The sequence below is a fragment of the Debaryomyces hansenii genome (assembly GCF_000006445.2).
Source record: "Debaryomyces hansenii CBS767 chromosome B complete sequence".
In the NCBI taxonomy this organism is placed as follows: Eukaryota; Fungi; Ascomycota; class Pichiomycetes; order Serinales; family Debaryomycetaceae; genus Debaryomyces; species Debaryomyces hansenii.
Window position 1 is genome coordinate 614,786 of NC_006044.2, and position 16,422 is coordinate 631,207.

The window sequence follows — 16,422 nt, forward strand, 5'->3', positions numbered from 1 at the left end:
TTAGAGTAATGGCAATAGAATTGATATTGTCTCAAATCCTTCATATAAGTACCAGAATATAATTTTGAAGCCTATAAAATTCATTAAGCGTTTAGAAGACATCATTGATAAGACATTAAAGCACAAACAAATTCAATATGGCGTTCCAATCGACGTTCATATCAGTAGCAAATAATTCTATTGATCAAAACTCAAGTTGGATATACTTAGTGGATTGGATTTTGGCGCTTATCTTAGGACTTGCATTTGTCTTTTATTTTGGAAGATTGGTTGGATTTGTGAGTTCGCTAGCACTCAAATGGATAATATGGAAGAAATATAAGGTAAGGATTAATGTTGAATCCTTGAGAATCTCGCTTTTGGGAGGGCGTATATTTGCGAAGAATTTAACCATTATAACGGTCGACCAAACAATATCCGTACTACAACTAAATTTGACTTGGAGATACTGGATCTCCAAATTAACTAGGCTTTCTGAATATTATTTCAATGAAAATAATATTGGGCTGATACAGACCACACGAGAGGAAAATGAAAAGCTTCCGTCTAGGTTTACATTATTAGTAGAGGGCTTGGAAATTTTTATATATAATAGGACGCCTGCTTACGACAACATGATGGACATACTAAGAGAACAAGAGAAAACGAGCAAAAATGACGAGAAAAAACGCCCACAAGATAATACCAAAGACTCAGATGAAGAATATCTGCCCCAAAATATACGGACAAGCAATTCCAACAGTTCATCATCCAAGGAAAACATGTCTAATGGAGACAGTAGGCTATCGTCTCCTTTGGTGCCTGTAAATATGGGAGAAAGGAGCTGTCGGGGTACATCATCGAATAAGGAATCCTCATTGTATTTCCTATTGAAATTCTTACCTTTGCATATTCGAATTAAGAAGGGTACTGTTGTATTGGGTAATGTTACCACACCTTCTATATTAGTTGCATCCTATAAAATGGGAACTACTATAGTTGATGTTTCTCAAGCTCCATGCAATCTTGACAATTATAGATTTTTCTACAATTTTAATTTTGAACGATTTCAGATTTCTATGAAGCCTAATATTGCATACGACAAATTCAAATACTCCAGCCCTAATGAGTTTCCGAAGTACTCTCCAGTGAACAATAGGAATAAAAAATCAAGCTCAAATAATCGAAAGAAATATGAGCAATGGTATCATTTTAATCAGGCAGTCAACTCGATAAGTTATTTAATAAAAAAACCATTTAGAAGAGATAGAAACAAAGGTGACGATGACGCAGAATTCGAGCAGTGGAAAGGTTTAAGAAGATATCTTGGTGATCTGGCTGAGGGGCAAGACTTTTTAGGAAACATTAATACAGATGAAGAATACGCCAAATATAGTTTGATATTAGACTCATCTTATACAAGAATATCATACTATTACGATAGTCCAGGTATAACCCCATTGAATTTTAATTCTCTGAGAGCAGAGATAACAGATCCAGAATTTGGTATAGATATGGAGTTATCTATGGCAACCATACATTACGGTCCTTGGGCCGACAGACAAAGAGTCCCGCTACAATCAATGTTTTTTCCGACATTATATCGCGATTCAAAGCCAACTGAAGAGCATAATTTTCCTGGTAAATTAAGAGCTTATAATGGATTCACCTTTTTATTAACAATTAAAGATCGGGTTATCTTTAGAGCTCCAACCAGAGAGCCTAGTAAACACACCGAAAGTTTGCGTAATATAAATAATGCACATAATCCAACAGGTAAAGTTAGCAGGCCGTTTGGTTGGCTTGAACTAAACATGAAAGAGGGTTCCAAAATTTATTGTTTCAATTCTTACGTTGCTACCAAAGACAAGGGATGGAACAATGAACTCAAGGCATTTTTCAACTCATTCGAGGTGAGATCCTCAGTAAATCATGATATTTTGTTCATGGCTGACACACATACCCTAGATTGCAAAGTTGGGTTTCCATTGAAATGGAATGGTAAATGTGATTGGACGTTCGATAATATTAGTGACAACGGCAAATTGTTTTTTCTCAGAGAGCATACTATGCTAATATCAGACATTTTCACTGACTTTGCATCTGGTCCACCACTTCCTTATGAATCATTTAGGCCATTTCATTATCACGTAAATTGGAAGTTTAATACTTACAAATTATACTTGAATGTCAATGATAATAATATCATTAATAATCCGCTAGATTTTAGTAGCAACAAATATCTTTCTTTTCAAGGTGATGATTTGAATTGTGAAGTTTCAATTCCACTTTATGGACAATTTTCAAAGTCGACAACGATACATTATAATATAAATACTTCATTTACAAAATTTATACTCGATACTCCTCAATGGCATACAGCAAATGCTTTCATGAAATCAAATATAATAGGGAAAAGCAAGGATTTTACAATTAATGGATCTTATACGTATTTTAACGAAGTTGAAATCAACACATCGAACCATATTGTAATTAAAATTCTTGGTGATTTTGTGACTTTGAAATTCTATGGATTTGTTGTAAGGTATTTATTTGTTATAAGGGAAAACTACCTAGGAGAAAATATGCATTTTAAAACGTTTGAAGAATATACAGATGAATTGGCAGCTTCACAGGCCATATCACAGGCCGAAGAAACATCACAAGATTTATCAGATGACTCTGATACCATTGCATCTAAGAAGTCACAACTAAACTATTGGAAAATGATCAAGTCAGTTAATGATGTAGATATATTATTCATGTTCCAGGTTAGACATGGTTTGTTATTATTACCCTATAATTTGCATGATTGTTCTTCTCATGTTGGTCTAAGGTTTGACTCGTTTGACATTGATATTCGATTCACCAACTATTATTCTGATTTGCAGGCAGACTTTTCGCCGATATCTATAACATATGTTGATGGACTAGGTAATGACGACACTATCTTTAATATTCCAAAGTATACGGAATTATTTTTGGGTAACAATCAAGATGCATCAATTGATGGCCTTACTATTCATACACATAGAATGTTTGGGTTGCCTCCAAAAGAGGTGACTTATTATTCTAAATGGGACTTTGCAACTGAAGTGATCAATATAAATAGTGATGGCTTTTTCATTCTGGCAATTATGACCTCACTTCGTAGTTTTGTGTTTGGCTTCAAAGATTTGGAAAATGGATTAAACCCAGAATTTCCTTTTATTCCAAATGCTGGTAATTTTTCGTTTAGATGCCCCCATGTTCTGATTAACTTGAAACCAGAAAAAGATTCTAAAGAATGTTCACTCTTTTCAATAGATTTGGATTCTATTTTATTGTCGTTTAACGACTTAGCTAACGATAGATACTCAGAAAGGCTTTCTGCATCTATACCACTGATAATATTTAAGATTGTTGCCGAATCTGCAGGTGAATCAAAATTGTTAGGTTTTCTTGAAACATCACTTGTCGTAGATAATATTATGCAAAAGGAAAACTCGTCTGACTTTAAGAAGTTACAACAAGGACATATCGCAAGCAATGACGCACCATATCACCGTTGTCCATTTGTGATAGATGAATATGAAAGGGATGATATCTATACGGATGCTTATGGATGTATTATGACCTCATTAACTTTAGTTGATGCCTCTTATCCCTTAAATAAAACATCTCTTGATGAGATGGAGGATGACGATTATTCCATTTATGCACCAACCTTTGATAATAGAAATGGTGGTAAAGGTAGCGAAAGTTTCTCGACATTAGATGACGATAATAGCACCATTTTTAGCAAAATGCCTCCATTATCTTCTTATAATACTCAAGAATATTTACCAGGTTATGAAGTTGATCCCAGGTTTAAAATAGATAATTTGATATTCGACGTGGGTGAAATAATGGCATTTTTCACACCACAATCCTTATTTTATATTTTTAGACTTGCAAGGTCTTTCAAGGATTATAATTTGACAAAATTGATTGACGACCTACACGTAGATGTGGTGCTGAAGTTGAAGCTTTTGATTACATCCCCATCGTTTGTTGATAATATTAGGTTTGTAACTCAGGAGATTAACTTGAAGTTTGGAGATTTTGATGTATCTGATCCACTGGAAGTATTTGGTACTTCTCCGAAGGTGCCTACTGTAAACTTGAATATTACAGAACCGTCGCTAGCGTTTTCACATTCGATTAGTAGGGATTCTAATGGCCGGACTATGACAAAAGATTCCGAGTTTATTACGGCTCTTCATTTGAAGGAGGCCCTTTTTTCTGTCTCAAGACCTTCAGAATTTACTTCACCGTTAAGCTTGGGTATTGAAAATATAGAATTTTGGCAGACGATTGATAGTAGTGACAATTTAGTATGCTCATTTGATGTTGAAAACGCTGATTTAGTGGTTGATGAACCGCAATTCGAATGGCTTTTTGATTATTGTATTTCAATTGTTGACCGCATTACACCTACGTTACTAGAATTTAAAAAGTTATCGGATGCTAACAATAAAAGTGTTTCTGAATTGGTGTACAAAATTTCGACAGCTGGAAGAGATTTTCATATTGATCATGATCCAGGGGTTTTGACCAAACCAGCGTCTGTATTGAGATCCCAAAAAGATCATATTAGATTTTTCGATAGTTGGAAGGTGATGACGCGTTTACGCCATGTTTTCGACAACTTACCAGAATATTGGCTTAACGACCAAAATCAATTATTCAAGAATTTCGATTGGGAGGCGCCTGTCAATGCTTACGATGAAGTCTTGGATATATTCTCTCGATGGAGGAGTTGGGAAGTTGATGATATCCAAAGAAGTTATTTTTTTAACTTTATATTCTCTAAAAGACAAGAAGATAAAATAGAGAATCATCATAATACTGAGTTTAAGATACACTTGAACGATATTAACATCACATTGATGAGCCCTGAAGGTGATGCGGATTTCATAGATTTCCATGGTTTGACAACAACTTATTCACATTCTTTAGAAAAGCTCAAAGATTTAACGAATATGAATTTGGGTATTATTGAGTCGATGTTACGTTGCAGTGTTTTAGTTAATCTAGAATTCTACAAAAGTAAGATTTCACCATTGACGTTGTCGTTGTACTCACCTTTGCTAGAAAAGATTTCTCTGATGTCGAATAAGCAGTCATGTGAGAGTGATGTTTCGAAGAGTGGATCTGTTCTAGGATCTAATAACATTAACTTTGAGTTCGTTTCGAATGTAAATGAATTTCTGCAAAGTATATCATTTCCCTACACCTCTGTTGAAATTCGCTTACGTCAGGTTTCAAGCTCAGGCCAAGTTCTAGCTCTTGAAGAAATATCAGATTTAACACCCTTTAGCTTTTCGACCATCGCAGACTCTTTTAACTTTGTTCTATCGGTAAAGGAGAATAAAATTGCCTCAATAGAGTTGGAAAATTTTGGTTTAGAAGCAGCAAACTTTGGCACGATAAAAAATGGGATTAAAATTATTGATATAACTATTGGTAAATGTAATTTCAGCGTTTTAGATCAAAACGATACATTCTGTGACTCTTTGAAGTGCATATTTGAGAATGACACAGAGTTTTTCAAAGAAACATTTGTGATGAAAGATGATTTAAAAGAGTCCAATAATTCTTTCGATAATGCTCCAAATGAAGATAAATGTTTATTTGAAATGATAGGAAGCGTTTCGCTAGAACTTCAAGTCAATGAACTTCATTGGCTTATTGATGTATTGAATCCGTTGAAATTACGAGGGATTGTATACGACAATCACTTCTCATGGCACTTTGCGGAGAAGGTGTCGATTTTAGAATCCTTCGTACAGAAAATAACGCTAGTTTCCAGTATTAATAAGACATCTATTATGGAATCTGAAAACTCCCAAATACTTAATTCTATTAAATTCAGTAAGATAGATAAGAAGTATGCAATATCTACTTCATCAAGCTTGGGGTATACTAAATTTTTTGTACCTAAAATTACGAAATCCATAGAAGCTGTCGCGGGAAACGTCGGCCTCATGGAAAGCAAAATTAGGCGTCTAAGTATAATCTTTAATAAAGAAGAGAGTGAGGTGCCTGAGAAAAAGAGTAAAAATCTTGAGAGAGGTTTTGAAAATTTTGTTTTCAGATCAAAATTTACTAACGATTATATTGGAGTATCCACTTTTGTAGATACATCCAAGATATCTCTTGAATTGGAAAATTTCTCGTTAGGAATTTATAACTTTGAAAATATTATTCAAAATGGAAATAATATAGGCTCAGTTGTTCCTTTATACGGTAATTTGTTCATACCTACTACAAGAGTTTCTATTATTGACAGATTAGTCCCCGTTGGACTATCCAACGTGTTGGATGTAAATCTTTCCGTCAAGGTTTACAACGACAACGAAATTTCTAAAGAAATGCTGTCTCTTCAAGTTGAATCCCAGTATTGCAGAATTTGCTTAAGTCCTCAGGTACTTGTTAGATTAGTAAGTATTGCTGATAAACTAACTGCAGCTGCTTTGAAAATCTCCACAATAAGCAGGAACGAGGCAGGCAAGAAAGATTTAGGTACCCCCAGAAAGGCTAATTCAGACAATTCTTTATTTCTGTTTTCAGCTATACATGTTTTGAGTTATAATTTTTGCATTGGCTGGCTATTTGGAGAATCACATAAAGATTACCCTGGGATTATTTTGGGAGCGGAACGATTTTTTGCAGTTGTGGAAGAGAATCTAGGTAAATTTACTTTGATAGATGCCTATCTTTCGGTTGCAAATGGGTTTCGCTCTTCCAACTTTTATAGCACTGCATCAGAAAAGGAAAATTTGAATCGTGCTTCCTTACCTAACATGCAACTAATATATACTATTGATGGCGTTGAAGAATTCAGGAATATGCGCATAATAATGAATGGAGACGAATTAGATGTCAAATTTCTTTCAGATTCAATAGTAATATTGGAACACACGGTAACATCTGTATCTAAGGTACAAAAATTCTTCAGCCAAAGGGTGAAACCTATAGTCCCCGAGACTGAGTCGAAGAGTACAACTGATTCAAGTCGCGATTATATGCAAACGTTTAAATCTGCGTTTGCATCCATAGAATTCATTGCTACATTTGCTGGATCGAATGTTTTACTTTATCGCTTAAGAGACAACGAGGATCTGAGTCCACCATCTTTGTTTCTTCATTCCCCTGCTGTTAAGATTGCTACGATGTATAGACATCAAAAAAATGCAAATAAGAAACATGTCATTAAAAGTGAAATTCTCACCTCACCTTCGGATAATACTTTATACTCTTCATGTATGCCTGTTATAATGGATATTGCCCAAGGTATTAAGAAAATGATGCGTAAGACAAATTTGGATAATTCAAAGGTGGCGAAGAAAGCTACCTATGAGTCAACTAAAGATTTCGATTTTGGTGATCTGTTGAATGATATTGATATTCATGTAGGTGTTAGAATCGAAAGACAAAAACTAGCATTAAGTTGTGAACCAACTGCAAAGGTTGCAACGATAGTTGGAATAGATGGCATATACATGCAAATAAATACAGGCCCTAATGAAATCCCTTCAATAACTGCGGCAGTTCAATTTGATTCTATTTCAGCATCCCTTCAACATATATATTCCAGAGAGGTCAGTGGCTCCATTGGATTGGCGCGGATTTTGATAACAAGTTCCGTGAAAATGGAGAAGGTTTTAAACGTATTATGCTCCGGTTCATTCACAGACGTCGAAGCATATATTAACGTCAAACAGTTCCAGGACTTAAATTTATTTAAGGATATTTGGTTCCCGAAACCCAAATCAGAATCTTACTCAGATATTGGTTCTAATAGAGAAGGTGTGCTCCACAAAACATCTGAGTTAGCCGCAAATAAAAATATATCTTCTCGCTTCAAAGAAGTTTCGACAACTTATGCCCTCCCTTGGTTTCTAACCTTTATGATATTCAATGTTTCCTTAAGAATGGATTTTGGTCAGTCATTAGGTAATTTTATACTAAAATCTGATAGAATATGGGTCGTTTCTAAGAAATCGACAGACTGGGCACAAGATTTAAAGTTAGGTGTGAATTCTATTATGTTGTCCGCAGAAGGAAGATTAAGTGGTGGCTTAAACATTAATAGTATATTTTTGCACACTGCAATTACTTGGAAAAATAATCACGGAACAACGTTGGACGTTCCTTTAATATTGGTTTCTGGAGGTATTGAATGCTTACAACTTAAACTATCATTCGATTATCATGTTTTTGCGATTGCAAATATACAAGGGTACTCTATTGATATTTTCAATAAAAAGAACGAACTAAATATATCCAAAGATCACTTGTTTGTTACTACTAAATTCGACAATGCGGAATTATATATAACCTCATTGGCAGCTTCGAATGTGTTGGATATATATAATGCAATAATTCGAATGATACAAGAGAACAGAACATCATATAAAGAAACCTTACGAGATTCTTCAAGAGGAAAGAGTATCGGAAATTCTGGTATACAGAGAACTGCAAGTAATGAAATCTTGGAGACGGTGAAGAAATTGGAAACCAAAATAGAGGTAATAGCAGGTAATTTACTTATTCATGTTTACCCATCTTCATTCAGTGATTCAAAAGTCCTCGTTATAACCTTGGATGAATCTATCGCCAACTTTCAACAAAATGAATACAGCAAAGGTATATCTAATCAATTAGATATCCAGTTTAACGATTTGAATGTTTCTTTGTCTATGGCAAGTATAATACTGGAAGATTTCATCAGTCAGTGCAATGTCAACGAGTTTTTGGGGCACGCTCATAAGGCGGCAGGTGGTACGATATTTGTATTCCCATCATTCAAAATTTCCATGCGAACCTTTCAAAAATATCAATCTAGTATTATTGAGTATTTATATCAATCATCATTCGGAAAATCAGTTGACATTAGATGGAATTTGGGCTCAATTATTTTTATTCGTGAAATGTATTCAATTCATAAGAATGCCTTCGCATCACGTACAGAATATAGGAAGGGCAGTAACCAAATAAATTCTAGCACTAACATTGGGTTTAAGGAGGATATATTTACGCCAAAGGATAGTAAGCTATCATCTACATCGAAATCGTTTGATGACGAAGATCCAACTAACGAAATCGACCAAGCCATTAATGATACTTTAAATAAAGTTTCAAGTGATTCAAAATTTAGCTACTCACCACTAGCACCGCCTATAATAGAAGCACCTCAACTAAAAGAATTAGGGAATGCAACACCACCATTGGAATGGTTTGGATTACATAGGAACAAATTTCCTAACGCTACACATCAATTGGGTATTGTTAGTTTACAGAAATTAATACATGAAGTGGAATTACAATACTCCAAGATTTTGGGCAAGGCATAATTGCTTATTAAATACTACAGTGATTAAAAATGCCTTACCTTTTGCATACTTAAAATAGTTTACATATGTGACCTTTTCTAAGATTTTATATTAAAATGCATATTTACAAGTTATAAATAAACTTATTTACATCGAATAGTCAATGATGTGAAAGTTATTGTGATATTAATGAGTCCAGCATCATTTAATGAGATAAGTACCATCTTCCCTTCGCTTTTCTTCTTGATAGAATCTTTCTTCCATTTTTACTTCTCAATCTTGCCAAAAATCCAAATGTTCTCTTTCTTTTTAATGTCGATGGTTGATATGAATTACCTCTAGACTTGAATCTCCTTTGAACAAATCCAAACATAAGTTGAAATGCAGAATTTGTTTGACTTTTATCCGAGATTAAGCTTATACTATTGAATTCCACATTATTGACTGTATTACCATTCATGCTCCGTAAGGCTGATAATGGTGTATTAGGTTTCGTCAAACATGAAAAATGACGCAAGGGTTGTTGAAGTACACTAGAAGTACTTCTTCTAACACAAGCAGATAACGACCACATTTGGTTTGTTGCAATGTATGTTACTTAAGGTGTATTCTGAATTCGGTCAAGATAATTTTTCAGTTTTTGGTTGAAGCGGTTAAGTAGGATATTTACGCGTGAAAAATAGATCAGTAGTAAAAAGTATCACTAACTAAAGATCATCACCAAAAAAAAAATATTTGCGGCTTCTTGAGATGTTATCTTTTCATATACTACATTCACACAGCATTCATAAGAATATAAGTATGTCAGCGTATCGTCCTAGAAGAAATATTCCATCAGCGGTTAATACTCCAACTGCTGTTCGTGTTGAAGCGTCGCTGGCAATAGATAAATCCGAAGCGGAAACTATATTGAGTGACTTCATTTCAGTCAGTGAAGCCATAGCTGGATCATTACCAAGCTCGTTAGACTCAAGCAAAATTACGTTTTCGAATACCGGGTTGTCCAGCAGTACCGGAAGCAGTGCGATCTTGAGTCAATTGAAAAGAGTGCAAAGAGACTTGAGAGGCTTACCACCGTTACTATCAGAGGTTGTTACATCAACACCAGGAACAATTGCACCAGCAGAAACCGTCAACAAGAAAATCAAGTTTGACGATGACGATGCTGATGCGTCAGTTGAGCCTAAAAGTAAGAAGATCAAATTCGACGATTCAGAAGTCGATGGTTCTGCAGATACAGAAATGGCGGAGCCTGTGACGACGGACGACAACGAGGAACAAAACGATGAAGAAGAAGAAGAAGACGAAGAGGAAGAAGAGAAACTTCAAAAGGAGGCCAAGAAGTCTAAGAAGGAAAAGCACGACAAGAAAGAGAAGAAAGAAAAGAAACATAAGAAGGAAAAGAAAGAGAAAAAAGATAAGAAAAAGGAATCCAAAGAGTAGGTTTTCCTAGTACTCTGATGCATCACAAGACGCAATGTCTTTCATATTGCTAGAAATATAGACTATTATAGTAGTTTCCACCATGTACAATAGTAAACGAATATTAATTAAAGACCCCATTTTGTGTAATGTAGTGCATAGTAGCTGATGTTTTTGTTTACTCGATGATTTAGAGCGTGTCAGGTTAATGATTTAACTATAGTTATCACAACAGACCGTACACGTTAAGTATCTTTGACTATTAGACAGTCAGAGGAATATCTTCAAGATGGGATTGAAAAGAAAGAGACAACTTAAAAGAAGGTTGGTCGATAGTGATGATGAAGAAGATACATTTATAAATAACAGTGATTTTGTTCCAGATCAACCTAACAATGAAGATACCGATGAAGGTAAGCTCTTTAATGAGGCGTCTAAAGAGAATGGTGCTGAAAATGAGAGCTCTATTCATAATGGAAGTGTTTCTAAACACGAGGATGATCTTGTGTATGATGAATTTGTTGATGCCGATTCAAAAATAGCGAACGACGCCTCGAAAGATCACGACGTTAAGCCAGTAAATGGAGCTAATGGGACACTAGGTCAGGAAAACAACGTAATATTGAATCAGGTGGATCTTTTGCCCCCACCACCGACTGTTAAGGAAGTACAGGAAGAAGTGGCAAATGGCAGTGGATTGAGCTATTCACAACAACAGGCGACAATTCAACTTCAATCGCCAAGCAAGAGGAAGGATAATTCATCCCAAACATCAACTAAACCTAATGAACCTAGGTTAGTAATAGATAAATTGGTATTGACAAATTTTAAGTCATATGCTGGTGTTCAAGTGATTGGCCCGTTTAACGCATCGTTTTCAGCTGTCGTTGGGCCGAACGGAAGTGGTAAGTCAAATGTGATTGATTCAATGTTATTTGTTTTTGGATTCAGAGCACTGAAAATGAGACAAGGGAAGTTATCAGAATTGATTCATAATTCTGCTGGTGGAAATAAATTGGATTATTGTCAAGTAGACATTCATTTCAATCACGTTTTAGATAGCCCTGAAGATAACGCCAAGTCTGAGGTTATAGAAAACTCAGAGTTGATCATAAGTCGTAAAGCCTTCAAGAATAACTCTTCCCAATACTTCCTTAATGGTAAAGCAAGCAATTACTCTGACGTTACAAGTTTTTTACGAGACAAAGGCATTGATTTAGATCATAAGAGATTTTTGATTTTGCAAGGTGAAGTTGAATCTATTGCTCAAATGAAAGCCAAGGCGGAACGTGAAAACGATGACGGATTACTAGAGTATTTGGAAGATATAATAGGTACTACGAAATATAAGCAGTTGATAGAAGAAAACTTGACTAAGGTACATGAATTGAACGACGTTTGTTTAGAAAAAGAAAATCGGCTAGATTTGGTTGAAAAGGATAAAGAACTGTTAGAAGATAAAAAGGTAGAAGCTTTAAGATTTTTGGAAATGGAAAAGAAACTTATCAGTAAGAAGTCTATTCAATATCAAGCAAGCATCATTGAGAATAAAAAGGTTTTACATGAAAATCAGGACATTGTCAACGATTTAATCGCGAAGCTAGAAGAAGAGAAAAATTCTAATAAAGAGCTAGGGGAAGGAATCAAGGAATATACTAAACAACATGACTACATGGTTAAATACATTTCCAAATTGAACTATCAAATAAATTCCATTACGAAAAAGCAAAAACAGATTAATAAGGCCAATGTTGCAATTGACGAAAAGATAAAGAATTTAAGTAACAAATCGAAGAAGATTTTAAAATCGAAGGAGTCACTGGAGAAGATAGAGACAACGTGCCAACAAAAGTTGGAGTCAAATAGTAAAGCATTGATTCAATCTAAGAATGAATTGGATGACTTGACAAACGAACTTGATGTGGAAAAGAATAAACTAGATGAAATTAGAATGAAATTAACTGATAAAACATCTGACTTCACGAAGCAAATAGAGTCTTTGCAGACTAAATTAGAGCCATGGAATGACAAACTAAAAGATAAAGAAAGTGCAATACAGTTGATGAATTCGTCTATCGAAATGTTGCAAAGCCAGAAACAAAGTATTTCTAAACAATTAGACGACTCCAAAGAAAAGCTCATCCAAATTAAGACAGAAGGAAAGCAAAAGGAAGCTGAACTCCACGAGGCTGAATCAAAGCTATCTCATATTATTAGTCAGATTGGGATAGGCGAGGAACAATGCAAACATGAAAAGAAGCAATTAGAATTGAGGAAATCTCAAGTGGCTACTTATAGGCAAAGAACGCAAGACTCGATGAATTCACTTTCCACTTATCAAAATAAAAACAAAGTTTTATCAAGCCTAATGAGGCTAGTCAAGTCAGGACGTATAGAAGGATTCTACGGTAGATTGGGTGACTTAGGTGTTATTGATGATCGATATGATATCGCCATATCTACCGCATGCCCCGCGTTGGATTCGATGGTAGTTGAAACAGTCGAAACAGCTCAGACATGTATTGATTATTTACGTAAAAACAAGCTTGGATACGCAAATTTTATCTGCTTGAATAAATTGAGAAAATTTAACTTAGCACCAATTCAAACGCCAGGGAATCCTGCAACTGTTAAAAGATTGTTCGATTTAATAATTCCTCAGGACTCCAAATTCTTACCAGCCTTCTATAGTAAGGTGTTTAACACATTAGTAGCATCTGATTTAAAAGAGGCTAAGAAAGTAGCATATGGTGCCAAGCGCTTTAAAGTCGTAACATTAGATGGTAAGGTGGTTGACACGTCCGGTACGATGTCTGGTGGTGGTGCTTATTTTGCCAAGGGTGCAATGAGACTATCGTCTTCTGCACCTAGTTCTGATGCGATGGATATAAGTCCTGATGATGTCGAGCAAATGAAGGAAGATTTGGCGACAATGGAGAATAAATTTGAACTTGATAGTAGGGAGTTCCAAGAAAAAATGCAAAATTTACGTCAATTGAAAGATATGAGACCAGATATTGAATTTAGCATTTCAAGGTTAAAGTTGGATATTGATGCCTTAACATCAGAGAAGAAGGAAGTCCTGAAAGTCTGTAAGGCTCTTATTGCTGAAAGTGAAAATGACAATAACAGCAAGCAGTTTGATAAACAAATAGAGGAAAAGCAAAGAGAAATGCTGATATTAGTAGAAGGCAAACAGGAATTGAAATCTAACATGATCGATTTAGAGTCTCAAATTAAAGCATTAGAGGAGAAAATAATGAATGCCGGTGGTGTGGAATTAAGATTACAGAATTCAAAAGTTGATTCTATCAAGCAGAAAATTGAAATCATTAATGAAAGGACATCAAACGACAGAATGGCTATAAGGAAGTTAGAAAATGATATTAAGAGACACAATAAGATCATTGAAGAATCAAAGAAAGAATTAGAAGAAACGGAGAAGGAATTAGCTGAAATCCAATCTCAACAGCAGGATTCTGTTCTCGAAGCACTTACGTCCGAGATTAAAGAAATAGAGGGTGAGAAAGAAGAGAAGGAAGAGAGCTTGGAAAACATTAAACTTGAATTGGAAGAAAGAGCTCAGCAAATTAATGCCTTTAAGTCCACGGAAATAGAAATTGAGAACAAGGTTGAGAAACATAATTCAATAATAAGAAAAGCACAACATCATGTAAATAAAGACGAGGAGAGTTTACAAGGATTGATAATACGTGATGTAACCCCATATATTGATTGGCTTGATGGGAGTGAACAAGCTAAGTATAATGGTGCCATAATAGAAGAGGTTAACGAAGATTCACTACTGACTCTTAACATGAATGAGGTTGAAGACGAAATTGAAGAATTAGACAAATATATGAGTACTGTTAAGGTTGATATTGAGGTTTTGAAGGAGTATGGCTCGAAAAAATCAGAGTTTGAATCCCGTAGGAGTGATTTAAATACGGCTGTTGAAGAGAGAGATGAAATTAAAAGTTATTGTGAGGACTTGAAACGTAAACGATTGGATGAATTCATGGAAGGATTTAATACTATATCTATGACGCTAAAGGAAATGTATCAAATGATAACTATGGGTGGCAATGCCGAATTGGAATTAGTAGATAGTTTGGACCCATTTTCAGAAGGTATCTTGTTTAGTGTTATGCCACCTAAAAAATCATGGAAGAATATTTCGAATCTTTCGGGTGGGGAAAAGACCTTAAGTTCATTAGCGTTGGTTTTCGCATTACATAGATACAAACCAACTCCATTATATGTCATGGATGAAATTGATGCTGCATTAGATTTTAGAAATGTTTCGATTGTTGCTAATTATATCAAAGAAAGGACCAAAAATGCACAATTCGTAGTTATTTCATTACGTAACAATATGTTCGAGTTGGCACAACAGTTGGTTGGAATTTATAAAGTTAACAATATGACTAGAAGCATTTCGTTGCAGAATAAGGATTTCTTGGTCAATGTGAAATAAGATAGCTTACTTAAATGATGTATACTACTTGAACGTATAAATAAATATATATTTTAATACTTGTACAATAATCTATATCTGTGCTATTTCTTCTCTATTAATTCTCCATACCGGCTCAATTGCAGTTGCAAAGCTTGCGTCGGTTTTCCTTCTTAAAACAAAAACCTTGTCAAACCAATCAATTAGATCAACTAAACATGTAGTTTCATTCATTTCTTTTAAATATTTCCTAGGAATAACCTTATCTAACATTTCTGATAGATGGTGTTGCGTAATTCTAAATGGTAACCCGTAACTTGTTGCCAAATCCCAAAATATTTCAACTGCCGACCATGGTGTATTTTCATAGCCACCAAATAAACCTGGATTTGATAAAATACCACGAACAGCCATAATTCCATCTACACCAGTGTACTCTGCTATTTCATATGCATCCTTTAGTGAAAAACAATCACCATTAGCAACCACTGGGACCGCTACACTTTCCTTTATGGCCTTAATTGCATCAAAATTCGCTGGTTGTGATGATCTGGTGTTTTTAGTTCTACCATGAACAGTTATAAAGTCCACCCCATTTTTTTCTACCAATTTAACAAACTTGATAGTCTCATTTATATCAGGATGTATCCTAATTTTAGTTTCAATAACAACTGAATCTTTATATTTATCTTTTACCGCTTTAACCATCAGAGAAACTAATTCAGGTTCAGACATTAATGCAGCGCCAATACCTTCTCTTACCTGTTCCTTTATAGGACAACCACAATTTAAACCTATGCCATCAACGTACGGGTGAATCATATCTACAAATTTTAGTAAATCTTTTACATTATTGCAGCCAACTTGAACAATGACTGATCTGTCTCCGGCATTAGTGGTAAAGTCTGATAATCTTGCAATATCGTTTCTAACAAATTCTCTAGCTAATATCATCGGAGTATACACTATGTCTGTATTGAAATTTCGAACTAACTCTCTGAACGGCAATTTGGAATATCTAACCATAGGGCCTGCAATGAATGCCGGCCTATTATTATCACTGCGAGCAGATTTTAATATCCTTAGAGGATTATGTTGTGGGTCTCTAGGCGGTAATGTACTTCTATTTGGTGAAATATCATTATCTTGTAGTGTTAAATTTGATGTTTGGTTTAGTATTTCAATCATAATTATAATGTATAATGC

The 16,422-nt window shown here is 34.8% G+C and overlaps 5 protein-coding genes across 5 annotated transcripts; 3 read left to right on the forward strand and 2 right to left on the reverse strand. All coding sequences in view use genetic code 12, as the record gives it.

Annotated features, from left to right (window-relative positions):
* Nucleotides 1-137: 137 nt before the first annotated feature.
* DEHA2B07854g (DEHA2B07854p) lies at nucleotides 138-9,359 on the forward strand (the record flags this gene model as incomplete). The annotated part of the gene is made up of 1 exon (XM_002770052.1): nucleotides 138-9,359. One exon carries the CDS (start codon nucleotides 138-140, stop codon nucleotides 9,357-9,359), a length of 9,222 nt encoding a protein of 3,073 aa, XP_002770098.1.
* Nucleotides 9,360-9,543: 184 nt separating this feature from the next.
* On the reverse strand, nucleotides 9,544-9,912 carry DEHA2B07876g (DEHA2B07876p; the record flags this gene model as incomplete). Its single annotated transcript, XM_457299.1, has 1 exon — nucleotides 9,544-9,912. The coding sequence occupies one exon, from the start codon at nucleotides 9,910-9,912 to the stop codon at nucleotides 9,544-9,546; it is 369 nt and encodes a 122-aa protein (XP_457299.1).
* Nucleotides 9,913-10,088: 176 nt separating this feature from the next.
* DEHA2B07898g (DEHA2B07898p) lies at nucleotides 10,089-10,781 on the forward strand (the record flags this gene model as incomplete). The annotated part of the gene is made up of 1 exon (XM_457300.2): nucleotides 10,089-10,781. One exon carries the CDS (start codon nucleotides 10,089-10,091, stop codon nucleotides 10,779-10,781), a length of 693 nt encoding a protein of 230 aa, XP_457300.2.
* A 268-nt stretch (nucleotides 10,782-11,049) lies between these two features.
* DEHA2B07920g (DEHA2B07920p) lies at nucleotides 11,050-15,237 on the forward strand (the record flags this gene model as incomplete). Its single annotated transcript, XM_002770053.1, has 1 exon — nucleotides 11,050-15,237. The coding sequence occupies one exon, from the start codon at nucleotides 11,050-11,052 to the stop codon at nucleotides 15,235-15,237; it is 4,188 nt and encodes a 1,395-aa protein (XP_002770099.1).
* A 72-nt stretch (nucleotides 15,238-15,309) lies between these two features.
* DEHA2B07942g (DEHA2B07942p) lies at nucleotides 15,310-16,404 on the reverse strand (the record flags this gene model as incomplete). Its single annotated transcript, XM_002770054.1, has 1 exon — nucleotides 15,310-16,404. The coding sequence occupies one exon, from the start codon at nucleotides 16,402-16,404 to the stop codon at nucleotides 15,310-15,312; it is 1,095 nt and encodes a 364-aa protein (XP_002770100.1).
* Between the last annotated feature and the right edge of the window lie 18 nt (nucleotides 16,405-16,422).